At 49.9% G+C, this 27,957-nt stretch overlaps 1 protein-coding gene across 4 annotated transcripts; it reads left to right on the top strand.

The window, feature by feature from the left end:
• On the top strand, positions 1 to 27,957 carry Tnni1 (troponin I, skeletal, slow 1). 4 transcript variants are annotated; one of them, XM_006529382.3, is made up of 11 exons: positions 1 to 97; positions 203 to 398; positions 16,941 to 16,988; positions 19,562 to 19,591; positions 20,250 to 20,253; positions 22,021 to 22,062; positions 22,467 to 22,598; positions 24,489 to 24,578; positions 25,601 to 25,777; positions 26,594 to 26,703; positions 27,581 to 27,946. In XM_006529382.3, exons 4-10 carry the CDS (start codon positions 19,581 to 19,583, stop codon positions 26,699 to 26,701), a joined length of 564 nt encoding a protein of 187 aa, XP_006529445.1. In that variant the 5' UTR covers positions 1 to 97; positions 203 to 398; positions 16,941 to 16,988; positions 19,562 to 19,580; the 3' UTR covers positions 26,702 to 26,703; positions 27,581 to 27,946. The 4 variants fall into 4 exon arrangements, with proteins under 4 accessions (XP_006529445.1, XP_011246276.1, NP_067442.1 ...); XM_011247974.3 differs by having other exon boundaries at positions 11 to 398; NM_021467.5 differs by lacking the exons at positions 1 to 97; positions 203 to 398 and adding an exon at positions 16,389 to 16,464 and having other exon boundaries at positions 27,581 to 27,957.

Consider the following 27,957-nt stretch of genomic DNA (forward strand, 5'->3'; position numbering starts at 1 on the left):
ACCGAGGCTATGTAAGCAGCCCAAGGTCATCCAGTTTGCTGGCAGCGAGTTGAAGTTCATTGTCTTTCCACCATGAAGCATAGACGCTCTGGAGGAGGTAGGAGCCAGACCTTGTTATTGATGCTTCACTGTGAACAGTGGCCGGGAGCAGGAGTGATAAACATCTCAGCGCCCACTCTCCAGCCTCTGCCTCTGCTTGCAGCTCCCTCACTCCTCCCACCGTCCTGGACCTGCAATCCCCATGGGAAACTCTGAGTTACCTACGTCACCGTCTTAGCCACTGTCCTAAGATCCAGCTCTCATGCTCCTGCATTCTGAGAGCACACGGGATGCGCTTGTCAACATTCATGGAGGCATGGAAATCCACTGTCAGAAGAGAGCCGATGCTTTGTCTGAGGGTAAGCGCCCTTTCTGGTTGACAGCCAGCCAGCCGCCTTTTTGTTATAGCTACACAGTCAAGAAAAAAAAAATCCTTGTCTTTCTCAAGTCTGTTCTATAAGGGTACCAATCCTGCCCACCAGCCACCCCCAACCCCATCTTCTCCCAGAACTCCATCTCCCGGTAGGGGTTAGATGAATATACAGAACTTTCATTTTTTTCTTTTTGTTTTTTTGTTTTGTTTTTGTTTTTGTTTTGTTCTGTTTTGTTTTTTTCGAGACAGGGTTTCTCTGTGTAGCCTTGAATCCTGCCTTTGCCTCCCAAGTGCTGGGATTAAAGTCATGTGCCACCACGCCCGGCTCATTCTTCTTTTTTTTATGTTTATTTATTTATTTTATGTATATGAGTACACTGTAGCTGTCTTCAGACACACCAGAAGAGAGCATTGGATTCCATTACAGATGGTTGTGAGCTGCCATGTGGTTGCTGGGATTTGAACTCAGGACCTCCAGAAGGGCAGTCAGGGCTCTTAACCACTGAGCCATCTCTCCAACCCAGAACTTTCATTCTTAGCAGGCCCTTCATGCTCCTGAGCCAGAGAAGGCCAGGCATGGGCGGAACACACTTCACTGCTCACACTCTCTGTCACTGGCTTCCATTGTCTTCTGTTTCAGTCAGCTACTCTAACTTCCTTCCTGAGAAAGCCACGGCCTCTGGGATGCGAATGCCCTTCATTTCCTGGTGCCCTGCGTGCTTCCAGCTTCCCTCATTCCTCACCTAGGGACTTTATTCCCAGTGTGCTTTTTTTCTTTCCAGCTCGTTCTTTTACAAGAAATTACTATGACCAAATAAACATAGTAAAATTTACCTATGATCATGGTGGCCTGTACTTGTAATCCTGGCACTTGGGTAAAGAAAGGCGTGAGGATTATGAGTTCAAGGCCAGCCTTAGTGATGTGGCAGGGTCAGCCTGGGCCATAAGAGGCCCTGTCTCAATACTCAGAACAACTGCATGAATAAATGAATGAACATTGCCATGTTGATCATAGCTAAGGGTAATGTCACTTTCAGGGACGTTAAGAACATTCACTCTGGGGTGTGACGGTCAGCAGTATTAGTCTACAGCACTAATTGTCTGGCAAAACGGAAGCTCTGATAGAGCACCCACCTCCACCCCTTTTAGCTCTAGAAGCCTCCCTTCCATGTTCTGCCTGCTGAATTCGACTACTCTGGGAACCCCACAGAAGGGGACCCACGTAGCATTTGTCTTTGTGTGACTTTTTTTCCCCAATAGTATTGTCAACGTTCACCCATGTTGTCGCTGCTGTCAGACGCTCCTCCTTTTTGAGGGTGGAACCTGATTCCATTGTGTGCACATGCCATATTGTGCTGGCCCATTTCTCTGTCACTGGATCTCCAGCTGCCGTGAATCATGCGGTAATGGGAAGGAGTGTGCGGATATCCTACTTTCAAATCTTTGTGTTGACGTTTTGAGACAGTGCCTCGCTCGCTCAATAATAGCCCAGCCTGGCCTCAATCCTCCTGCCTCTTCCTCCCAGAACTGAGGGATTACAGGTGTGTACCGCCGTGGCTGACTCTACTTTCGAATGTTTTGGGTATACATGTCCCAAAGTGGAATTCCTGTATCACACAATCCATTTCAATTTTTTAAATAAAAATTTTAAATGTTATGTGTCCGAGTGTCTGCTTACAGGTATGTATGTGTGTCACACGTGTGCCTGGCACCTGATGAGATCACATGAGAGTGTCAGATGCCCTTGAACTGGAGTTACAGTTATATCTAGATCCCACCACATGAGTGCTGAGAACTGAGACCCAGTCCTCTCCAAGCAGCCAGGTTTCAGTGGGAGAATCTCTCCCCAGCCCCTGGTAACTTTGTTTTTCAGATGTGAGGCTCTGCTATGCTGTTTTCTGCATGACTACCCCATTGTCCTTCCACCAACAACGCACAGGTTCCGTTTCCTCCACATCCTTTCCTCTGAGCCATCCGATGAGCGGTCCCCAGTTTTTGTCTGAGACATTATCTCTATATGGGTCAGGCTGGGCTTGAACTTGTAACCAGTTTGCTGACTCTGTCTCCAGGGTGCTGAGCTCACAGGTATGTGTTGCCGCACCAGGCTGCCATGCAGTTTTGATTTGCATTTCCAAAATGGATGGTGAAGTTGGACATTTTTTTTAATGTGTTTATTGGCCATCTACATAGCTTCTCTGGAGAAATGTATCAGTCTGTTCAAATGCTTTAATCTGTGCGGGGCGGCCATGAAGTTGTCTGCTCCATTTCATACTTATGTACGAGCTTTTCCAGAGCCACCTTTTGCTTTTGCTTTTATTTATTTTGTGATGTTATGGATCACATCTGGGGCCTTATGCATTACAAACAAGGGCTCTACTACTGATCTACATCGCCAGCCTTATTTAAATTTTTAATTACCATTTCATATGTTTAATGTTACTGTATTACTCATTCTATATTGCTCATATACAGATGAATATTTATATGTGAATATTATATACATAGATCTCATATATATGTTTATATATGAGAGCAAGGGAGAGAGCATGCTCAGGCTGACCTGAAACTTGCTATGTGGCCCAGGATGATATCAAATTTGCAATTTTAATTCTCCTGCTTCAGCCTCTTGGGATTATAGGCACATAGCACCATGCTCACTTTCGTTTATATAATATTTGATAGTGATTACTCCTAAGGTTTGCGTGTCCCTCCTAACTTATGCTGAAATCTAGTTGCCAATATAATGTCATTAGAAGGTAGGTCCTGCCTGGGCAGTGATGTCACCTTTAATCCCAGCACTCAGGAGGCAGAGGCAGATTGATCTAGTTCCAGGAAAGCCAAGGCCACACACACACACACACACACACACACACACACACACACACACACACACCCTGTTGAGAGGGAGAGAGAGAGAGAGAGAGAGAGAGAGAGAGAGAGAGAGAGAGAGAGAGAGAGAGAGAGGGAGAGGGAGAGAGAGAGAGAGAACCCTTTAAAGACTTGGGCTTGAAGACGCTGCTTTGAGGTTTTGAGGGTGGTGTTTAAAGGCTTTTTAAAAGGGCTTTCAGTAGATTTCAGCTGGGGTTGTACATCTTGGAATCTGAGCCCTTCAGAAACTGAGGAAGGAGAACTGCTTAGGCTGGAGTTAGAAACCAGCCTGGGCTACATAATGAGATTGAGACCAGCTTGGGTTATTCGGTGTGTTTGGGGCCAGCCTGTGCTACAAACAGGATCTTCCCCTTTCCCAAAAATGCTAAAACAAACAAACAAACAAACAAACAAACAGCATTCAGCAATGTGTCATGGGGTCTCTTTCTTGCCTGTTTATTTCTGCTGTGTGAGAAAGTGACATGAAGCTCCTTGTCAGATATCAGCACCTGATCTTGGAGTTCTCTGACTCTAGAACAGGGAACCAATAGGTCTTTATAGATTATAGATTCCCCCATCCTGGGCATTCTGTTTCAGCCATTCATGACGGACTAGATGATGATGATGATGATAGCGATGGTGGTGGTGGTGGTAGTTGTCTCACCTTGGCCTCTAATTCTTTCATCATCCAACTCCCCCCCTTTTGTTTTATGTGAGATATCACACCATGTCACCCTGGCTCATAACCCTCTAATGGGTGCCATATAAATGCATGAAGGTTGGGCTCCCTAGCACCTGTTGTCACCTGTATGTCCCCTCTCAGCTGCATTGTCTGGTACCCAGACTAGCCTTTCATATCGAAGTGAGAACAGGACTTGGAGTCTCCTCACTCTGCCCTTTGTCATGCTCCTCTCTCTGCTCTTGGGTCTCCAGAGCCTTCTTTCTGGTTACCTGACAAGCTCTTGTACTTCCTGTGTAACGCAGCTTGGGGGGTGTTCCCTCTCCGAGACAATTAATTACCTGCCCTACCCCACACCCCCACTCTGCTGTAGATCAAATCTAGGGCCTTGCACATGCTAGGCCAGTGTGAGTCACTGAGCGCTAACTCAAGAAACTTCTCTTGAGACAAAGTTTCCTTGTGTAGCCCAGGCTAGCCTGGAGCTTGAGATTCCCCCTGCTTCCTGAGTTCTGGGATTACAGAACTGTGCTATTGTGCCTGGCCTTGTTTTCCTTCCTCCCTAGACAGGAAGACACAGCTGTTATGACACATATCACAAATGTCCGGAGGAAACGTTTAGATTTGTGTGGCAACAAAAGTAAGTTTAGATTTTGGTATGAATCTCAGAGAAATCACGCAAGTCAAGCTCTGGAAGGGGTAGGAGATGTGTTTCAGTGTGGGCTGCACCCCTGGATGATTCTGAGGTGATTATATTAGGAAGTGGAAGTGTTGGGGGGAGAGAAATGTCATTTTGTCGCAGGGTATGAAACTCTGGGCTTCTTGGACTCCGCTAGTCACCTTGAAACCTCTATAATATATTGAAAGTAATATAATATTGTAATATAACATTGAAGTATATATATTTCAATAGTGTAATCAGCTGCATAAATTTTCCTCAGCCAACCTTGGCTCTCCTGATTAAGAACAGGTCCACCTTCTTCCTGCTCCACACTGCCCTCTAGTGGCAACTAGAGGTCTAGGGGTCCTTCGTGTTTTCCCAGAAGCCTCTTGGCTGTGTCCAGAGGAGAACAGGGTGTGTGTGTGTGTGTGTGTGTGTGTGTGTGTGTGTGTGTGTGTGTGTGTGTGTGTGTTCCAGTATGCTCCAAACACAGTCTCTCTAAGTTTTTGGAGACATCTGTGCACACAATACTGTGTTCTTTTCTTCGTGCAGCCTTGATGCCTCTGCGCCTTCTGGAATTGGTGTAAGAAATTATGGCTCTCAAAAATGTGGTGCATGGCTGGGTGGTGGTGGCGGCAGTGGCAGCAGCAGCGGCAGCAGCAGTGGCAGTGGCAGCGGTGGTACACTCCTCTAATCCCAGCACTCAAGAGGCAGAGGCAAGCAGAGATCTCTGTGAGTTCAAGGCCAACTTGTCTATGGAGCAAGTTCCAGGACAGCCAGGGCTGTTGTTACACAGAGAAATCCTGTCTTGAAAGCTAAATTAAAATAATAATAATAATGTGGTGCTGAATGGTTATGGGTTTCAGAAGTTTCCAAAGGAATCTCTACCTTCTCTCTGAGAAGTTATGAGCAGCACCGCCACTTAGAGCCTGCAGAGAACTCTGGGGAAGCCAAGGAAACCCTCAGTTTAAGAAAGACAGACAGACATTCAGAAAGATAGACACTCTCGTGGCTGCACTGGGGTTACAGTGGATCCATCCAGGGGCTGCATTTGCGGCTCTCCCATCCTTCCCTGGTATTGATCCAGAGGACCTCATTGGGAACAAGGAATGCATGCGGAACTCGAAGAGAGGGATGGGTAGGGGCTGAGAACGGAAACACGCCTGCCTGCTTATCACCTGGGTGGGGCAGAGGGAGGAGGAGGGAGCGGCGTGGGAGATGGAACAGTCAGAGCGTGGCCAGTTACTCGGGCGTTTCCATATATAAATCACTCACAGACAGACACACAGAGTCCTTCATTGCTCCCTCTGGCGGCAAGCAGAGCTTCATCTCTTTCTCCAGGAACCTCAGCTCCTAGATGCACTCAGAGAACCAAAACAAAGTCAAAACAACAACAACAACAACAACAGCATGTTCCCACAGACACTTCATTTGGTAATTTGGGGTTTCTCACTAAACCACAAGATCCTCAGAGCTCACTAGCAATGGGCAAGCCTATTCTGAAGTAACTTGCATGGAAGACAATTCCTTGGGACTCAGCAGGTAAAAATGCTTGTAGACAACCTGGCTACCTGAGTTCAATCTCTAGGACCCATGTGGTGGAGGGAGACAATCAACTCTTATAAGCTGTCCTCTGACCTACACACACACACACACACCACCACCACCACCACCACCACCACCACCACCACCACCATCACCACACACACACACACACACACACACACACACACACACACACACACACACACCACCACCACCACCACCACCACCACCACCACACACACACACACACACACACACACACACACACACTAATACACACACTAAATAAATCAGTAAAGTTCTGAAATGACTTGGTTGAATTTTATTAATGACTGACACTTTTCAGGACTAAAATTTGCACTTAATTTTTTGATTATCGTGTATTTATCTATTTATCTGTCTATCTACACGTTCCTGATTCCTAATTAAGAAAAACCAGTGTTTTCCTCAGTGAGTGTTGGTGGGGAAAGGCTCCCAACCACAGGTAGGGGCAGCTCCTAGCTCGCTTTCGTTCCACAGCCTTGATTCAAGCTAGGGCACTGGTGGTTTTCTTCATGGTTGCGCCGGTACCTTCTACGCAAATGTCAGCATAGTCTAAATGGTCAACCATACAGACCAGGTCCTAACAGTCTACACTGTGAGAAACACTACTTTATATTCTTCCACAGGATGACCTTGAGGAGGAAGAAATTGTCTCAAAAAGGCCAACACCAGCTCCATGGTTAGCATTTATGCTAGGAGAATTAATTATGCTCTCCAGCTTTATCTCCGTCCTATTGTGATCTCTCTGGCTACCCTTCGGCCTGCAAAACTGCGCCCCCTGGTGGACAGCATTTGTGATTAGGGCTTTGGGTTACCAGTTCTGTAGCTGAGTCTCAGACAAAGATAGAGGAGGTGGTAAAGACGCAGTTTGGGAGAGAGGGTCTGTGTTGAGAAGGAGATGAAGGAGGGTCCTCCTCTCTCTTCTACAGCAAGAAGTGTAGCAGCCGTCTCTGCATGGAAAGAGTGGGAGCCCAGGGAAAGCCACCTTCAAAAGGAGTTTGGAAAACATTATTCTTCCTGACTGGAGTCCTGAAGGAACCTCATTAGGCCTGCTGACCAAACGAGTACCTCCCTGGTCAGTCGCCTGCCGCTTAAGTCATTTGCTTAAAACAGGAATGTGTGGCTGAGCAGAGAGGAAAGGCACTGAGTTTGGAGGGGAATGGAGAGGGAGTTGGTGCAGGCAGGGCCTGAGTGGCCAGCATACTCACAAGCCCTTAGATTGTATTAGTGCCTGCTTCCCTGGCACCTGGACCTAGCCTGGCATGGGGCAGAGAGGGAGTGGTCATTGTTTAGGATCTAAGCCTGATAACAACAAAGGCCCAGGTCCCCAGCTCTTGTGTCTTTGTCTGTGTGAGCACATTGTTGGATGTTATCTCCTATGCCAAGGTCGAGCAGGATTGGGGATGCTCCTCCCTCTGGTACCAAAAGCCTGGACAAGACAGATTCCTAGCCAGCCTTCTCTCTGAGCTTTGAGCCCCTGACCTGCCTTTAGGACTCCCCAGGAAAAGCACAGATCCCTTCTGAGCTGGGAAGGGACTCCCTGCTCTGTGTCTGCTCAAGAGGGCAACCTGTCAGTGCTGGCTGTATGTCCATTTACTCAAGGAGTGAGCCTTTGTTGAGCACCTACTATGTGTGTTCCTGAGGGGAGAGGAAACAAAAGGATGGAGACTGGGGTCTGCACTCTAGTTCCTCCTCGAGAAGGACATGAACGATGTCAGCGTTGGGGTGAAGTGTGGGAAAGAGGGGCATGAAGGGGGTGGTAGGGCTAGGAGCAGGGGCACCTAACATAATCAGGGGTGGCTGGGCAGTGAGGCTTGGAGGAAGTCTGGAGGGAAGGACGCCCTGACAGTAGTGTCAAAGCCTGTGGCGGGTGTCGAGGGAGCAGGAAGCCAAGAAAGCCATGAGGTGTGTGAACCAACTCCATAGCATCATCAGATCCTTTCAGGAGCTGGAGAGGCTCTAGCTGCAGCCAGGAGAGCAATGAGGAGGCTGTGGCGATGATGCTGGCTACGGCCAAAGCAGAACTGGTGCTATGGTCTATGCAGACCAGAGAACTCAAGGTGGGGCAAGGCAGACACTAGGGCTCAATTGACTTTCAAGAGTGGCCCACGGTGGTGGTGGCTGTACCTTCTTGTGACCCCGAGGACAGAGGGACAGACACAGGACTCAGATTGAAACTAGCAGGTGAAGAATGCGTTCGAATGCCCGAGTGAGGGTATTGGCCATGGCAGGCCTCAGACAGGAATTCAGGCGGCACACTGAGACAGACTGTTGGGAGTATGGAGTTTATTAATGCCTTGGACAGACAGACAGACAGACAACAGTATGGCAGGGCCCTTAAGAGTCCAGACTCCAGCACTGGGGATAGATAGCATAGTTTAATCTTGGAAGAGAGGAGATCAGAGCCCTTGTAGTGAAAGTGGGTGTCTCTACTTATACTATACTAAGATGAAGTGATGGCTCAGGGCATTGTGATACAGCTTGGCTGCCTGGCTCTCTGACTGCCAGGCTGGAGGCAGGGAAGGGCAGCAGGATGTGTGGCCACCAATACTCGCTTTGGTATAAACTCACTTCCCTGGGTAAAAAATCTAGCTGGCACCAGGAAGTCTGCCAGCTAGAGATTCACAGGCTGCCCCCCAGTGTCTACCTGTCACATCTAAGAGGATATGAACAGGGGAGGGGTTGCTGCAGGTAACGACAGACTGAGCAGCAGCTGGATTCTAACATTAAGTTCTTTCTTAATTTATTAGAGTTTTCTTTCTTTTTTCAAAGAATTGTATCTATTTTTAATTCACACACACACACACACACACACACACACACATACGCACACTGTTCATTTAGATATATGTTCATTTATAGCGGTTCCTCTGTGTAGTCCTGGAGCTCACTCTATAGAGCAGGCTGACCTTGAACTCAGAGATCTGCCTGCCTCTGCCTCCCTAGTTCTGGGATCAAAGGTGTGTGCCACTTTACCAGGCTCTGCAATGTCAGGAGGCTCCCTTCTCCTACGGCCTCCTCCTCTTTGCTTCTAAACAGGGACTCTATCCCCAGTACCTTGCTCTCAGCTTCCTAGCCCCAGGACAAAGCCCCACCTGGTAACAAAAGGGACACTCCAGGACTGCTCCGTTGGGGAGGAGGAATGTGAAAGCAGTCCAGAAGGAGGTCAGAAGCCCCAGGGCTGGGCCCCTCTGGAGGTCTGGGCGTGGCTTTTCTGGGCTGCTCAGTACCTGGTACTTACAGAATTCTAACAGGGTGACCTGAATGAACACACACGCGGAGCTGAGAAATGGGGCACCTGGGGGCCTACATCATTCTCTGGGAACTGGAGGGTGGTATGGGCGGATGGGTCAGCAGAACTGATACACTGTACCCACACCAACCATCTGCTTTGGGGCAAACTCAGGCCACATTTGGGCGTTTTTACCCCATGTTGTCTTTGCCCAGAAGGGGGCCTTTTGAGTCATTCTTTTGAGTCATTCTTAACTGTGTCTCAGACCGTTGGATATGGACCTGACCTTGTATAAGACACGCATTTCTGGACCTGCCTCAGCCCTGCTGGAGCAGAAACTTGAGGCTGAGGACCAATACTTAAGCTTTAACAAGCCTTCTGGCACATTCTGAGGCATCGTGGTTTAGAAAAAATCACTGGGCTAGCGTGGGCTCGCTCTGCTACACACCACGCTGAATCCTGCAGGGGCAGGCAGAGAGAGAGTAAAGACCCTGTCATCGGCCCCTTGAGGCAACTTTCCCAGAGGAAAGGTAGACTGGGTACACCTGAAAGCTAAGGCACATAATACCTAGAATCAGGCGAGCTGTGCAGAAGGAGACCTAGGAGTGCTAAGGCAGGCAGATCTAGGAGAGCTGTCTCTAGATTGTGTGTGTGTGTGTGTGTGTCTGTGTGTGTGTGTGTGTGTGTGTGTGTGTGTGTCTGTGTGTGTGGTGGTGGTGGTGGTGGTGGTGGTGGTGGGGCAGCAGTATTATGAGGAGAGAAACACCCCGGCTCTGCAGGCTCACAGAGTTTGGGTTTCTTCAGAATAAAGAGTAAAGTGACCAGGACAGGGTGCAGGGCAGGCTGGAACTATCTTAAGAGAGGCCTGGGAGTTGTGGTCATCGGGCTGGGGGCAGGGGAGGGGGTAAAGGGGTAAGGGGTACTGGGCATGGACAGTGGGCGGGGCGAGGCGGCATTGGGCGGGGCAAGGCGGCATTGGGAGAGCTGCGTGCTGACCTGGTGTCCCAGTTCCCAGGTTCACTGACTGTTCATTCGCCAGTCTAAAGAGGATTTGTTTATGAAGGGTGGCACCCACACCTGGTTTGCAAGCTCTCTCCGTTTCTATGCCCCACACCCCTTTGCCGTGCCTCACAGGGGCAGCCCTGAACCTTACCTACTTATTATGGGGATTTCTGGCCAGGCAGCCTGTTCTGCAGGGACCTGCCAAGGCATGGCCCTGCCCTAGGCTCAAAGCACGATGACAACTTGGAGGCAGCCTGGGGTAAAGAGTGGGGTCTGCCTTGGGCGCCCTGTGTCTGTCCATCACAGCGCATGGCTGGAGGCAGGAAGTAGGCAGAGGGGCCGAGGCAGATTTAGTGCAGGATGGAGTAAGCTCAAGGAGACAGGAGAAGTGAGACAACAGGTTCGGGCGGAGGGTGTGGGAGGAAGTCCGAGGCGTGGGAGGTAGCAGAGAGTGCCGTGTGAGAAAGCAGCCGGGCTGTTGGAGCCTGCGGGAGCTTGAAGGTTCCCACCGCCTCTCCCGGTGGGTTTACTCATTCGCACCCTCCTATTCCCTCTCTGCCCAGCCCCCGCATCCCTGTAGCACAAAGAGAAGCTTCCTCGTCTTGGAGTCTTAGGGCTGAGAACAGAGGCTGGGAACTATTTCTGGCTCGACAGACACAGACCTCCGATAAGCATCAATATACAAAGCAGCACATTAGGTTTTAGGGAGCTTTGGGTCTCAAGACTGGTCCATTCAAATTTGCAGTAGAAAAAAAAATCTGAAGTTGAGAACATTGAGGAAATAAACATTCCGAGTGTTTACGGGACAGTTCCTGTCGGCCAGGCTGTCACCAGGCACCGGGGTATATAGTTTTTGACTTGGCCTCCTCTTGCTATGGGTCACTGAGTGAGCTGCTCGTCCACTGTGAGCTCCGTTTTCCCATCGGTTCAATGGGATTGATAATAATGCCCACCTCAGAGTAATTCTGAGGTTTCGGTTGGCTGGGGAGGAAGCACAGTGGCTGAGGGCTTGCCTAGCCGCCCTGGATTCAATCCCCAGCACCGAAACAAGAATACACGAAGAACTTAATATCGGCTAAGCGCTTGCCTCATGCCAGACCTTTGCAAAGCCCTTTGTACACATTACCTCACCGCAGCCCCACAGCAATCCTCTGAGGTAGACACTATTATTATCTCCATTTTATAGATGAGGAAACGGAATCTCACAAGGGTCAAACCGCTCAAGTTACACCAGATCAGATTTGCTGAGAGTGAGGCCGTCTGTCTCCAAGCTTGAGGGTTGACTCACTCTGCTAGGCTCTCTCTCCAGTGACACAGGTTGATCTGTGGTGGAAAACTGAGGAGTGACAGCCTTTCTTTGTTCTGGCTAATCTCTCTTCCTCCATCCCCTGCCCTCCCCCTCCCAGGGTCCAATGTAGACAACTGATCTCAGGGCAAGGACAGATAGGCTCAGCATGGAGTGGAGTGGGTGTGGAGAGGGGGCTCCGTCTTGGCTGTCACTGGGGCATGGTCCCTGAGCAGTGTGGGAGGGGAGGGCCTGCTGGCAGGACAAATGGGCTGACTTTGTCACTTGCTAATTTAGGTTCTTCAGCTTTCCAAACAATGCCGGGGCAGCTGGGGCTGGCTGACAGGTGTCTTCCACTGAGATGGCTGACCCCGACTCTACTACCCATGGCCTTGTAGGCCTCAGCTCTTCTGGCTAGATACTTTCTTCCTCCCATACCCTATAGTCTCTCTCGCCCCAGGAGAGGCAATATGACTTTGGAAACCAGTGTGACCAAAGGGGGATACTCTACCTAGGCTTCCCTCTTTCACTAACCCACTCTGAGTCTCTCTCCTGCCCTCCCCCCAACATAGAAAGCCCCTGGGACTCCTGCGGTCTTCTTCCTTTTCTCCTTCCAACTCAAACTGTCCTCAAACTTATAGCCACCCTCCTGTCTCAGTGTCCCAAGTGTTGGAATGACGGGCACGCGCCACCGCGCCCCACTTTTGTTCTGTTAATTCCTCATTGGATTGAAGGACATAGAAGTTGTGACCCTGGGGTCATTCCCCTGAGTCCCAACTTCTGTCAACACTGCCTGCCTTAGAGTCCCCTGGACTTTTAAAGAAGCTGAAGGAAGCTTATCAGCCTGTCCAGTGCAGAAGTTCCCTAGGAGGCAAGAGGGAGTCCCTTGGAAGGCAGGCTCCCTTACGGTCATGGCATACTCTTAAGCCAGTTTACCAAGGAGAAAGGTTCTAAGGGCCCTGGGGAGCTGGCTTATCTAGCCTTGAGCCTTTATTTAGGTGAGACTGGGGATGATGCTGAGATGGGGGTGGAAGTGGGGTGAATAGCAGAGAGTAGAAACTGTAGATGAATCTGGGAGGCCCTGGAACATGAGGAGTTGTATGTAGCAAGTGGTCATCCTAGGAAAGCAAAGGAGTGCTCCTAGAGCTCTGGGTTAGCACCGGGACATACGGTGCAGCTAAGTATACCCTTGTGCTCCCTAAGTCCTACTCTGAGCTGGAGGAGCCTCAGTGCCTGCTGGGCTTCTTTCATTAAGAAGGGCCTGCCTTCTCATTCACTCAATGGACACCTATGGGCCTTAGCAGCATTAAAGACGGAGACAGGGGTGTGTTTGGAGTAGAAGGAGGAACAGAAGCAGAGTTAGAACAAGACGAATGCTCACCTTAGGGAAGAGTCTGTGCAGAGGGGCTGCTCATCGATCGGAACTGCTTATCACATGTCCATGTTATCTCCATGTTCTCCTGGACTGTGGAGTCTTCCTCCTCTGACCTTCATGGTCCTCCCAGCAAGAGAGAAAGCTGCTTTCAGGAAGGTGAAGCCTAGGGGGCTGGGTTTTGCCAAGGAAGTGTCAGGATCTTCCCCAAGACCTTGCCCTGCTCTGGGTTCACTTCACCTACCCTAAGTTCTTCTCACTGACCTTGCAAGTTCACTGCTTTCTGGATGGCTCCAAGCAGACCTAACCATGAAGCCTGGGGCCCTTCAACTCACAGGAGAGAGCCCATTAAGTTCTTATTGCTGCTATAATAAGCCGCCACAAGCTTAACTACTCAAAGCAATACAAGTTATCCTGAAAGGCCAATGTCTAAAACCAGTCTCACAAGGCTGGGGCATGAGATATTTGCAAGCCTGCTTCCTTCTGGAAGCCAGGGAAGGCTATTTCCTTTTCTCTTCTAGGTCCTGGAAGCCACCTGTGTCCCTTGGCTGGCTCTCACATCCTCCAACTTGGAGGACAGTGTTTTGCATCTCTCTCCTTTGACCTCTATTTCATTTGTCACATCTCCTACCAACTCTGAGCCACTTACCCCAGTTTTAAAAGGGCACTTGTGATAACTCAGGAGAATTCCCCATCTTTAATTTAATCATATCTGTGATTTGGCTATATAAAATATTCTATTCACATTGTTGTGTTTGCAGAACCATTATCCACATGGCCACAGGAAGTTCTGCCTGGGGACTCTGGAGAGCTTGTGAGTGCTGGCTGTTTCTGGCTCCATGTCTGAGGAGAAGCTAGACATAGCCTGGAGGCTCTTCCATAGCTGCCCCTGTAGAGGTAGAATAGGAAGTGGGTGACCTATTCCCGGACAGATGTGAACTGAAAAGGAGGCGCCCTTTACTGTAAGCAAGGAGGTCAGGAGAGAAGCAACAGAGGCACCTTGATAAGGGCAGTGATTGGGGTAGCAGGGCAGAGACATCCGGATTGAACCCTTAGCTAGGCTGAGAAGGACTCCTGCTAGAGATTGCAGGGCCTACCAGTGGGTGGCTCTGGAGGTCTCTGTACCCACTTCCATGCTTGGGGAAACTGGAGCTTGTACAAGCACCTCAGGCCATGACAGACTTAGTTTTGAGGGTCATTTTTGAACGATATCAAGAGACAGACCCCAGAGAAGTCTGTGGGCCAGTGTACAAAGCCAGAATTGGGGCCAGAGTGCAAAGCCAACATTGGAGTCATGAGCTTGGGTGGGTGCGCACGCGCGCGCGCGCGCGAGAGAGAGAGAGAGAGAGAGAGAGAGAGAGAGAGAGAGAGAGAGAGAGAGATGGGTGCTTGGAGCCACAAGGTGTGAAGGGAAAGAAAATTGAGGCAGGACGCTGGAACCTAGAACAAGAGAATCCAGTTCCTGCTTTCCCCAAGACCCTCTTCACATTGTCTTGTAGTTTCAGCAGAGAAGACACCCTCTTGGTTGGTCTACATTCACAGTGACTTGTTGTAAGCCGATGGTTACCTAATTTTTGGTTTGTTCTGGTCCTTTCTTGTGCTTTGCCACATTTTCTTTATTTTCCTTTTCAAAAAGCAAGGTAATTCATGCCGACAACTCATTTTTGGTGTGAGGTCTTAACGGTCCATTGTTAGAATGTTTGCTCTCTACTGAGTTTGATCCTTAGCACCCATATCAGAACATCACCTCAGCACTGGGAGACAGGCTGGGCTCTGGGACTCTCTGGGAAGGTAGCTTAGTTGAATCAGTGAACCACAGGTCCTAGTGAGAGACTCTGTCTCTAAAAATATGGCAGGTGTTCCCATTGAATGGTACCCCAGGTCGACTTGAGCCTCCACAATTATCAATATGCCTCTGCACACACACTTATATATACACTGCACACATGATAACACACACACACACACACACATACACACACACACACACACACACACACACACACACACACCTGCGCGCACACACATACACCTCAAATTTTTTCTTTAAAATTATTTATTTATTTATTTATTTATTTATTTATTTATTTATTTATTTATTTATTATAAGTAAGTACACTGTAGCTGTCTTCAGATGCACCAGAAGAGGGCATCAGATCTCATTATGCGTGGCTGTGAGCCACCATGTGGTTTCTGGGATTTGAACCCATGACTTTCAGAAGAGAAGTCTTACAGGCTTCGAGAATGTGACCTGTGAAGAGCAGACTTGGAGCCATCTCTGCCAGGCAGCAGAATATTAGTGTCCCCATGGCAGGATTTTTCTTCTTTATGGGCCCTGGAAATACACCTCCTTAGCTCACACTTGCCCACCTACACCCTCCCTCTGAGAGCCTGCTTCTGACCTCCCAGAGGGGGTCAGTCCTCTGCCTGTCCTGCCTAACCTGGGATCTTGGCCTACAAGATGACTGACTATAATAGCCACTGGATTAACATAGCAGGCATTGTCTTTCTCTGACTATAGGGTGGGTATTATGTGTTCATCAACAGCCCTAAAAATACTCAGGAAACAGGTGTGGCCCTGCAGTCAGGCAGGCTCTGGTTGACATGAAGATTAAGCAGGGAAAAGACTTTTAGTCTCCCTGGGTTCAAGAAACGGAATGTGGAATGCTACTTAGAACCTGGGCAATGGGGATTCCTTAAAGGCCATCTGAAGATGTGGATGGAAGTCTACTCCATCTGCAGGCTTCCATGAACACAAAGGTTGTGTTTCTGCTATTGGGACTCAGCTGGACCTCAGAAACATGCTCTGGGGCCACCAGAACTCTGCAGGCACCCTCCTGTCTCACTGTCACCAGAGACACAAACACTTAGGTCTTTGGTTTTTTGAGGGGTTTGAAGCATGTCTACAATGTCCTGGCTGCAGAGGAAGTGTCAGCCTGCCAGCTCCTTCCCTGGTCCTTTTAATGGTTTCTCAGGCCTCCCAATGCCCTGATCTCCTTCATACCCCTTCCTGTTCATGTGTCTGGTCAGCTCCACAGCCAGTGTAGTCTTCCCCTCTCTGCCTTCTCCCAGGTGAATGCTGTTTCCCCCAAGTCAAAGGCTCATGTGTGCAGGGTTGGTGTGTGCTCCTGATGCACACACACTGGTCTCTAAGCCTGTGGTCTACACGGCAGCACATATCTGCCCTGCGAGGTGTGCAGGGTGGGAGGGGGTGGGAAGGAGGGGCAGCTGGAGGGGCAGCGGCTGTTCTATTTTTACTGGCCAGTTGCCGGAGGCCACGGTTTTCATAGCCTGCCCTCAGCTCTGCCCCCACACTCTGCAGTCTGTGGTGAGGCTCAGGCCAGCCTAGCTCCACGAGGACTAAACTAGGTAAGTGTCTGACCATGGACCTGGGCAGGGCTGAGTAGAGAGGTGAGGTTTTGTTTAAAGAGGAAATGAAGTTTGGGAGACAGAGATGTTTCTTATTTGGATAAGAAGGTTTGGTGGCAGACTACCGTACGAACCTTGCCTTTTGTCCCATCCAACAGCTGTGGGTGTTGGGTCTTGAGGGAAACAATTGTCCAACATGTTCCTCAGGGGCTCAAAGCAGGGCAGAGTGGAGGATGCTCTCATGAGGGACTGCAGCCAGTGGCAGGAAGGACAGGGCTCCTGGTGGGAGGGGTGGCACTGGGGACCAAGTGAGCCAAGGCATCACAATTAGGAGAAGCCTGGGGAGACAGGACAGTGGTTAAGGCCTGCAGCAACAGGAAAAGAAGATGGCTGGCATGCAGGACTCTGAGGAGACAGTCCGGAGGCCCTGCTGACCAAAGAGACCATCTTGTTTCTTTGTCCTTTCTCTCTGACAGGCACTTTGAGCCCTCTTCACCTGTCTCACCTGCACAGGACACGAACAGGTAAAGACAGACCGTCATGCCTCTCCACTGTTTCTGGCTCTGAGTTGTAGGAGCTGTTGGCAGGAGGTGGATGACAGCAGTGTCTGGGGTGGGAACACAAGAGCCTGTGAGGACATAAGCTAGTAAGATATCTAGACAGCGTGGTGGTAGGAGGAGGATTAGGTTAAAGGCAGCCCCTACCCCAAGGCATGGACTCTAAGTGCTTCTAATGTTGGACTTCCTGGTCACAAGCTTGGAAGTCCAGCTTGTTAACACCCTGTTTGGGAGGATGGGGGTGCCCTTGAACTAAGGTCCAAGGTCATAGGTGGGGAGCAAGGGTAGAGCATGATGTTCTTATGAGGAAGGTCAGTTCCTTTCTGCTGTGTTTCACACAGGACTTACACACTCACACTTAAGCGTGCAGGCGTGGCGTGGAAAGCTGGCAGCTTTTCCACACCAAGGGCCTCAGGGCCAGGAAGGCAAGCCTTGAGTCAGGTCTGAGTCTGATTCCTTCCTTCCAGCTCTGTGTTTTCTGTTATCTGCTTGTAGTACAGATGGAATTCGGCCCTCCTGCCTCACTGCTATCTACAGCCTGGCTTCTAATCAGGCCCTGCTTCTCTTCCGTAGAGCCTGTCAAGGGGTCCTGCCTGGGAGGGGGGTGGTGGTGTTGTCAGAGCACAGGTCAGGCCTCGTGCTTGATGTGGGACCCCTGGGCCTGGCATTTGTCAGTGTGACAGTTGGGGACTGCCTGGAGCTTGGCAGGAGGCCCAGGCTGGCCCCAGCAGTGGGCCCCACACTGATGACAGTGGGCTTTCTAAAGGATAGAGGAAGGACAGTCATGGCTAAATGCCCACCAGGGTGAAGCATTCTAGGGAGACAGATGCAAGACCTACTCGGCTGAGACTCACATTCCCAGAGGTCAGACAGACGTGGGTGGGGGTGGATCTTTGTCAGCTAGTGTCTCTTTTTGGACTCCCCACCCCCACCCCCGTGTCTTCAGAAGAGCAGAGCTCTTGGGATCAGCAGCTGTGTATAAAACCTAATTTCAGCTAAGCATCTTGGGAATGCATAGATGGTTCCTACATCTCTTTCCCCTGTACCCCCTGGGGACAGCTGAGACTCCAGGGTCACCTCCCACCCAGCCCCCACTCTCTGAATGAACAGAGGCTTAGGTGCAAGGCTCCCTAACAGGACAGGAGATCCAAGCCTGGTCACTGGGCTCGGGGGGGGGGGGGTTCTTCATGGGCCTGAGAAGGGTGACTACGGAATGACATTATTAGTGGGCACTTTGCAAGGGTTCTGTAGTGCTCCAAACTAAGTTCACGAACCTAATCTAAACATGAACTCTGAACTCCATGCCTGTCCTCTCTATATATGCTGCTCCACCGCTTTATCATCCGTCTCAGGCCTCCTGACCAACATCACACATCTTTCCCAGCCTGACTGCTCCTGCTTCCCTGAGCTTCAGCTCAGTCATTTCCTCTATCCCCCACCTATCCACCCTGTCAGGTCTGTAGTCTCTGCAGCCTTCAGGCCTCCTAAAGATGGCCTCGCCCAGAGACAGCCTGTCAGGGGCTTCTCACTGCTCCACAGTTCTGCTCTCTCAGAGGACTGCTGTGCCAGCTTTTAAAACCAGTCATTGCTACTTAGTGGTTGAACCTGCTTTGCTTCCAAGTGAGACCTGGTTTGAATAAAAGGTTCAAGGGCTAACTATTAAGCACACTACTAGTGGTGGTGACTCACACCTTTAATCTTGAGATTTGATCTTGAGAGGCAGAGGTAGGAGGATCTCTGAGGTAGGAGTTCAAGGCCAGCCTGGTCTGCAGAGTGAGTTCCAGGACAATCAGAGCTACACAGAGAAACCCTGTCTCCAAAAAAAAAAAAGAAAGAAAGAACAAAAAAACCCCACCCCACCCCCAAAAAAACCAAGAAGAAGAAGAAGAAGAAGAAGAAGAAGAAGAAGAAGAAGAAGAAGAAGAAGAAGAAGAAGAAGAAGAATAGGAAGAAGAAGAGGAGGAGGAGGAGGAGGAAGCACACTACCTATCTAGGCCCCAATTTTGCAGAGAGAGAAAAAACAGCCAGGAGAGAGTGAAGACACACTAGATTTTTTTCCCCTCTTGGCTTAATCTCTACTCAGGCTTCCTGCCACCTACCCAGGGCTGCTAGGCACTATTGAATGGCACCTCTGGAGCTGTGCCACCAGGCACCCAGCTGCACATCAGCTTCCATTCTGTTCCACTCCTCTTGTCCCTTCTCCGAGTCTTAACTCACTGAATTAAGCTGCGATTCAGCTGCGTGTTCAAGGCTCTCCCGATCCAGTTCCATCCTCACTTTCCAAACACGATGTCTACAGATTCCACTCTGGTCTGCACCAGAGTCAGCAGGATTTCTCTGGAAATAGCCAGTTAGTTGTAAATGTTTTAGGCTTTCCAAGGTCTTAGGGGGATGTTGTCTTCATAGGGGGTTGTTGTCTTCGTAATCCCATTGGTTAACCTGTGGTGTTGAAGTCTTCCTGCTGTCCAGTTCCCCACCCCTACTGGGGGTTCACAGCAGGAGGACAGCTTCTCCATTAATGATTCCTCTGTCCCCTCTAGGTGCAGCCTTGCCACCACCATGCCGGAAGTGTAAGTTTTTTCCCTCCCAAGCATGGCTCCTGGGAGGCTGGTCCCCTCACCACAGACTTCAGCCTCCCAGCTGAGGGCAGCCCGGCTCACCCCTCCCCTAAGCTATTCCCAGCAGAAGCTCCTGAGATGGTTGAGCCTTCGTTCCTGGCCAGCTCTGTTTCCCTAAGGTGTCCAGGAGCTCTCTGCTCAGCAGAGCTCATTTCCAGGAGGGAATGCATTTGGGGGACATGCTTCGCCCATACTTCAGAGCTAGCTTGTCAATACTGACTAATGAACCCAACACACTAGGCTACGACATCGCATGGGCATGACGGATGAATGGAGCTTTGGGACTGCACCCCCAGTGGTGGAAGCTTTTGCATTAATCGTGGCCCTCTGTCAAAGCTTACACGAGCTCTGACTAGACTCCCCTACGACTATGAATGATCAACATGTCCCAAAAGAAACAAGTAGTAACCCAGAAGGTGGTTGAGTTTTTCTCCTTGTTTGCTGAGACACTGAAGTGGTCCCCCTCTCAGACACATTGTCGTCACCTGTCCCCCTCCCCTGAAGCAGGTCTGCTTAGTTCTGTTACTGCGCATGTCTTATATTGTGTTCCCACTCACTCTCTGCTCTCTCTGCTCTTCTTTCCTGTTCCTCCCACGATGGACACCTAAAGTGAGGTGAGTGTTGTTTGGGGTTTCTCTGTGCTGGTTAGTTCTAACTGATGAAGATGGGGGTGAACCTGAGGAGACTGGGTCAAAGCCAAGATAGGAATGGGGATGACTGAGAAAACTCCCAGGAGAAGCAAAGAATAGAGATGCCATGTGCCCAGATGCAGGGCTCACAGGTCCTCGTGTGGCTGGGACCACAATCAAAAGCTCTCCCCTCGGCCTTCCTCAAAGCTCCTGCATCCCTGGGGGCTTCATTCTGCCTCTTGCAAAGCTGATGCCATGCAAAAGCCTATCTGAAAGGTGAAGGCTACGGCTGGACACTGAGGAAGGAATGCAGGTGTGTCCTTGGGTCCCCCCAAGAACTGTGGTCACCCTGACTCTGGACACTCTGCTATCCAGATTTCTTTATGCCTCAGAGAACTCAGCCTGCATGTAGTCCAGGGGTGGAGGGCTGAAAGTAAGTTGGTGTGCTGACTCAAGTGGAGAGGTGATGTCACTGATGGAGGGGACTCTTGGCCTGGATAGTCGGAGCAAGAAGCAAATATAGCATTTTCCAGTGACCTGTGAGCCCTTCAGTTTTGGTGAGGTCCCTATTCAAGTGAATCTCTGTTTAGATGAGAAGACCATGTACTCAGTGAGTGGTGGGAGAAAGGGCCTGCAAAAGGCCATTCCCCACAGAGTATCTGGGAGGGTGAGCCAGGCGCTGTCCGTTTCTCTCATTACCTGGAATACAGGCTTTCAAAGATAAAAAGATAAGCCACTGTGAGTAGATCGGGAGTCATACACTCAATGTGCTAAAGCTCACTCCTTGCCTTTCCCTGTCACTCCCACGAAGCCTCGTCATGTCTACCTGACAGACTGCAGGAACAGACCCATAGCCGTGCTCCCCCTGAGCGGATCACACCGGAAACAGGCAGGCTGCTCAGTGGAAGCAGCAAAGAGAAACCCAGGAGAGATACAAGGGCTCCTGAGCCCCACAAGCCCAGTAGTCTGCAGTGAGGTGTCCCTGTCACCTCCACCATGCTGGTGGGCACTGTCACAGGGCTGGGCCTTGGAAAATTCTCTTAGATAGGTTCTTCCATGTAGCCTACGATCTTTCCTGATGGCCCTCAACATGTGAGCCTCCTGTCTTAGCTTCTAGAAGGCTGACGTTACACATATGATTCACCGTGCCTGGCCTTGGAGGAGACTTATTAGGAGTTGTTAAAACACAGCTATTCGGTCATCCAGAATTTGCCTACTTGTTTTCACTAGAACACACAGCAGTGTTTTTGTATCATAGAGATTTATGTGGGTGAAGATAACTCGTAAAGTAGTTTTGACATCCATACAGACATACTGGTCTCTGGCACGCAGGCAGCCTATATCTCGCAGGAAAGGACATCCAGATACAACCACAATATCACCCGGAGTGCTAAACACATGCCTGTTCTAGGCTTTTCATGAAGGTTGCAGAGCTGTGCCCTCATTTGTTCTTGCTGGAGCTATGGCCTAAGTACAGCTGCCAGCAAGCCCCTCCGCAGATGAGGAAGTACCCATGGGAGGCACATCTGCAGCCTCCTGCGGGATCCTACCAGCAGTAGAGTAAGGACGGGAAGGTGGGGCTTCAGCCCCTAGTTCAAGGTAGCTCCACTACAGTGTTCTCTGAACTTGACTGGTTCAGTCCCAAAGATGAGCTTTAAAAGCCCCCAAAGTGAGCAGGGGATTCTGGGTAGTGATGAAGAATCCAGTTTCATAGCCTCTGTCTTACCACTGGCCTCTCTTTCTCATCCCTAGAGGAAATCCAAGATCACTGCCTCCCGTAAACTCATGCTGAAGGTGAGCCCGGTCCCGAGGGAGACTGAGGGGCAGTCGTGCAGACTCTAAGGGATGCAGAGGGCAGGGGCAGCAAGGAGGGAGACCGAGAGTAAAGAAGACTGATGGGCGACTAGTGTTGTATCCTGCCCCTCTTGGGTGCCTAAGAGGCAACAGGATTTAACCTGGGGTGTAACTCTTGGTGGGGGGAGAGGAAGGGGTATAGTTCATTTTGGAGCTCTGGAGCTCTGTGGGACAAAAGGGAGGAAAAAGGAAGACTGTGTAGATAAACAAGCTTTGGTGGCAGCTACTGCCACACTGAGCAATGGCCGCAGACCAGGCCTCGTCTCGAGCCTCTTTGCCCTCACTCTGAGATGGGTGTGGAACATGAGGAATCCACCCTGGCTCAGAGGCTTTGTCCTTTTCAGAGCCTGATGCTAGCCAAGGCCAAGGAGTGTTGGGAGCAGGAACACGAGGAGCGAGAGGCTGAGAAGGTGCGTTACCTCTCGGAGCGCATTCCCACACTGCAGACCCGCGGTCTGTCTCTCAGTGCCCTTCAGGTAAGCCTGTCCGGCTGGGCTGAGCTCAGCACTTTTATGTAAGGGACCCTCAGTAGATCTTGCACTAACAACAGAGCTCTGTAACTTACAAGGTGCGCCCACACCAGTCTCACAACTGCACAGGAAGTGATGACATGATACCCATTTAACAGACTTGAGAGGGGAGTTCCAGAGGAGAGAACAGATTTGGTTGGGTAAAACTAGTGACTGGCTTTCCATCAGTTGGTACAATGGTATGGCCTGGAGGATGGACAGGATTTCGGAAGGCCCCTTTCTCCAAAGATTTGTCCTTTTTTTCAGGATGAATTTTTTTTGGAATTTAAAAAAAATGATTTATTTATTTATTGTGCATTGGTGTTTTGCCTGCATGTGTTTCTGTGTGAAGATGTCAGATCTTGGAGTTACAGATAGTTGTGAGCTGCCATGTGGGTACTGGGATTTGAACCCTGGTCCTCTGGAAGAGCTACCAGTACCCTCAACCGCTGAGCCATCTCTCCAGTCCCAAGTCTTTGCTTTTTTTGAACTGTTAGTAATTGCTTTAACGCCAGTGGCTGCAGAGAAAAGACCAGATGAAAATATGTCCATGTGTCTCCCACAGCAGTGGCTATTTTAATTTTACTATTTTTGGTTAATATTGAGTTTTCAAAATTTCCACTATTAACTTATATCACTTTTATACCACAAAACTATCTATCTATCTATCTATCTATCTATCTATCTATCTATCTATCTATCTATCTATCTATAGACAATAACTATGAGCTTGCTGCTGAGGCATGAGCCTGCAATCCCAATACTCAGGGGACAGAGGTTGGAGGGCTGTGAATTAAAAGCACTTATTAATTAAAACAGTTTCATACAATATACTTTGATCATATTTTTCCTCTTCCAACTCTTCTCAGATTCTTCTCAACTCCCTCCCCACCTAACTTTGTGTTCTTTCTCTCTTAAAAAAGAAACAAACAAACAAACAAAAACACCAAAAGCCCAAAACCAAAACCAACCAGTCAAACAAGAAAAACAACAAAAAACAAAAAACCGTGAAAATTAAAACAGTAGCAAGCAAGTCAGAAAATCAGGTTGGGTGTGGTAGTGCTCACCATTAATCCCAGTATCCTGGAAGCAGAAGTGGGTGGAACTCTGTGAGTTTGACACCAGCCTGGTCTACAGAGTGAGCCAGGACAGTACTACATAGTGAGACCCTGGAGAGATCAAGGCACGTGGGGTGGGGGAGAACAATAATACAAAAAAACAAAAAACAAAAAAAACCAAAAACCAAAAAACAAAAAAACAAAAAAAAAGTCAAACAAAACAGAGGAAACATGGAGACATGGAGTTTATTTTTTGTTGGCTGTCTGCTTGTGGGCATGGAACTCAATAAACATAGCGACACCATTGGAGAAAGCTGTTTGCCCCTTTCCCAGCGAATATCAGTTGTAAATAACTGTTTGGTTAGGGGTGGGGCTTTGTGTCCACTTCCCTTCTCTGTGCTGGGATTTTGCCTGGTTTGAATCAGTGTGGGTCTTGTATGTCCTATGTCTATGAATTCATATATGTAAAGATTATGACACACTCAATGGCAAGGCTTTCAGGCCAGCCTGGGCTACATAGTGATACTACCTTAAAAAAAAAAAGTTAGCATTTACAAAAAGCTAGAAAAAGAAACCAAGCATAGACCAGAAAGGCGAGCAAAGGCTTATGCTTTGAGTTGTTCCCTTGATGGTGACAGCTTTGAGCCCCATGCAGAGGCCGCTCCTGTTGGGATTACAGTGCAGGCAAAGCGAAGGACCATAGGGCTAAGCGTGCTCAGTGTGCACACAGGAAAAGGAGGCTGGCCCCGGTGGCCCTTCCCCCTCTTCTCCGCTCTCATGCTGTGGATCTACTCCTCAGGACTTGTGCCGAGAGCTCCATGCCAAGGTAGAGGTGGTGGATGAGGAGCGCTATGATATTGAAGCCAAATGCCTCCACAACACCAGAGAGGTAGGCCCTGGAGGTGGGGGATGGGACCGCCTGGGCGGGCACTTGTGAGGCTCTCCTGGGTCTACGGAGCCTGGGAGGCAGGCTCTCAGCATCCACCCCAACACCACAGGTCTGGAGATGGGCAGGAAGGATAGCCACACATGAAAAGAACAAACTTCCTCCCCACCTGCCACGTGAGCTCTTCAGAAGCTGCCGGCTTCCCTCACCCACACAAGCAATCAGATGTCTGTTAATGACATCTTACGTTTGTGAAGGGCTTTCAAGTGCAGTTGAATCCTTTGATCCTCCCTACACGCCTGCGGGTGACACGGGGGCTATTACCTGACCCTGACAAATGAGGACATGCAGACTCACAAAGGCTAAGCACTTGCTTGGGCTTGGGTCACAAAATGGGGGTCCCAGTATGCACACTGTGCTCTGTGCTCCAGTTCCCACTCCACGGGACTCAGCCCTTCATTGTGGAGTGTGTGGGCATTAGGACCAACCATGGGCTGCTTCTGAGCATTGGCCCAAGGTGAGCAGGCACTTCCGTACCCTACCCTGCTTTCGAGGGTGCTGTGTGATGCCATTAAGCTCCAGAGAACTCCCTTGCAGACCACACCCTGGGATTATCAGGGTGTAGGATTTAGGGCTCCTCTACCTGCTGTGTCAGTCAAGGCTCAGCTGCTGTGCAGGCCCTGGGCAGGGTTGAGTACTAAGAGCAAAGATGGAGGGAAGGAGAAAGCAGTTTACACCCCACACAAGGCTTCCAAATGGGAGTAAAGGTTTATTGGCTTATCATTTATTTGTGACTTGGTTATGGGGAAGAGGCAAGGTTAACTAGTGGGCGTAATCTGTAAAAGTTCATTTAGAACATTTAGCGTGTGTAGTGATTGCTTGGAAAAGGGTAGGAGATTCTGAGCACCCCAGATGGTCTAGCCTGGAGCCCGGAGGACTTGTAGGATGGTTCTAGCTGGAAGCCCAGTGGTTGGATCCTCAGGGTGAGAACTCTAGGTCAGAGCCTGGCTCCTTTGCTCCCCCAGATCAAGGACCTGAAGCTGAAGGTGCTGGACCTCCGTGGGAAGTTCAAGCGTCCTCCCCTGCGCCGGGTCCGTGTCTCAGCCGATGCCATGCTCCGAGCCCTACTGGGCTCTAAGCACAAGGTGTCCATGGATCTGCGGGCCAACCTCAAGTCTGTGAAGAAAGAAGACACAGAAAAGGTGAGGGCCCCTCTCCTCAGACCCGCCTACTGGCCTCTATCTGCCACTTCTTACATTGCCTGAGGCGCTCTAGTCAGTGTGTGAATCAGGATATTCTAGGATCCCCTAGGAGGCCAGTGTCAGAAGAGAGACTACTGGCTGCTTCCAGTCTGAGGGGACAATGGGATGAGAGAAAGGCTGACTGGGAAATTAAAACTTGCTTCCCATATCAGTTAAGGGGTAACCATTACCCCTGTCACTTCAGCTTCTCGTTGTGGCTATAGGAACATGAGTGCATAGAAATTGGAGAACCGAGTTCAATTAACTTGCCTAGCAAACAACTACTTCAAATTTGTTGGTCTCACAGAACATGTTTAGAGCTGACAGGCTGTGAGGAGCATGGTGAGAGAGCAATTTATCTGGCCCAGAGAGCTTAATAAAGACAAACAGGCCAAGCCAGTATGCTGACAAAATTGAAAACAAGTTAAATGAATCAGGAGAGGCTTCTTGGAGGAGGTGACCTTGAACCAACTGCAGGGTGTCCCACAGGAGGGTGTTGTGGATCCTGGAGGAGAGGTTGGCCTGTCATATACTGGGAACCAGTTTTGTGACCCTGTGACAGTTACCTAGACCCTCCCATCCACACAGCCTCATTCTGTGCTCCTGTCTGGCCTATTCATCTTGTATCATGTGCTGGGCAGGGCCATCAGGATTTTTTAGCTCTCTGAGGAGGTAGATTTTCTCCCATCTACTTTCTCTTGAGCTTGTGGGTCCTTTGTTGCCCCTGCGGCCTGGTGAGGCCCCTGCAGTGCTGACATGTTTGTGGACTGCCCACAGGAGCGGCCAGTCGAGGTAGGAGACTGGAGGAAGAATGTGGAGGCTATGTCTGGCATGGAAGGCCGCAAGAAGATGTTCGACGCTGCTAAGTCCCCGACCTCCCAGTAGAGGTGCTTAGAGTGTTCTTGGGGTCCCTCAGAGTACCCCAGGGTACTCAGGAGAAGGGATGGGAGGCAGATCCAATGTGCAGAACTCCAGCCTGCTCCAGTACCTTCAGACACTGGGCACAGCATGTCTATGCCAGATCTTTTTGTCCCCTTATCAGTAAAACTTGGGCTTGTATGTGATCAGTGGTCCTGGAACTGGCAGCATCTATGTGTTCCTGGTTGCAAATGACTGAACTGGAAACTGGGGGGACCCTAGAGGACCCTGAGACAGGCAAGAGTCTGAGAGTACAGGGTTAGGTGATGCACAAGGTCCCTCCAGCTCTAACGCTTTTCTAACTCAGTCTTTTCTTTCACTTGTCACTTGGTGCCATACTTGGCTTCCATACCCTCAAAGAAGCTCCCCCAGTCACTACTCCCAGAGAAACAGCAGTTAAGAGATGTTCAAACCCCCCCCCCCACTCCAGAGAAATAGCTGCAGGAACTGCTGAAGCAGTGGAATTGGGCCATAAAAGCCCTGCTGTGGGCCCTAGGAGGGGAGGTGTAATAGCCAGGTCTACAGGCCACACAGAGCCAACTTCTTCACAGAGCAGATGTTAGCTAGTGATAGGTGAGGGTTCACACATGAAGGGGAAGGGCTGAGGGTGCAAAGGTCAGCTATGGGAGGGAACCGGTCTGGAAGATGGCCAGGACAGGTTGGAGGGAAGGAGCTAGAGAGGGAGGCAGCTTGGGATCTGGACAGAGCAGCTAAGTCCCATGGGTGGTACAAGGGAGAAGCCCCAGGGACTATGGGGGCTGTGTGTGCTGTGTGTTAATCAGGGTTACCTAAACAGCACGCATCACTGGGATCTATCTGATGGCATCTCCTCTTTTGTCCTGACAGGTTGGCTTGCTGTATGACACTCTGTGTCATGCTTTGGTCCCTTTCCAGCCCCACTCACCTATCTTTCTGCTCGTGCCTGGAACATCCCTAATATGCGCTCCCTCCCTCCAGCCTATGCACACACCTTTGGAGCCAGGATGAAATGGCGCACAAAGGGGAAGAGAGATGCCAGTGCCTGGGACCTCATCCCAGCAGTGTGGGCTTATGGTACCCGCTGGGCATGCTGGGGTTATCCAGTCACCCCAAGGGGCCCTAGGCTGAGGAGGGAGGCAGAGAGAACTGCCTCTCAGCAGCCCCGTGTTGCTTCCCTCCATCTCTGTTGCTACCTGCAGTATTCACAAGTTCTCCATTAAAAAAAAAAAAAGATCCAGGTTTCC

This window comes from Mus musculus, chromosome 1, assembly GCF_000001635.26.
Source record: "Mus musculus strain C57BL/6J chromosome 1, GRCm38.p6 C57BL/6J".
In the NCBI taxonomy this organism is placed as follows: domain Eukaryota; kingdom Metazoa; phylum Chordata; class Mammalia; order Rodentia; family Muridae; genus Mus; species Mus musculus.

Coding starts and splice junctions, on each gene's coding strand:
- Tnni1 (XM_006529382.3), top strand. Junction 22,599..24,488: donor TGTCTCTCAGTGCCCTTCAG/GTAAGCCTGTCC, acceptor TCTACTCCTCAG/GACTTGTGCCGAGAGCTCCA. Junction 25,778..26,593: donor AGAAAGAAGACACAGAAAAG/GTGAGGGCCCCT, acceptor GACTGCCCACAG/GAGCGGCCAGTCGAGGTAGG.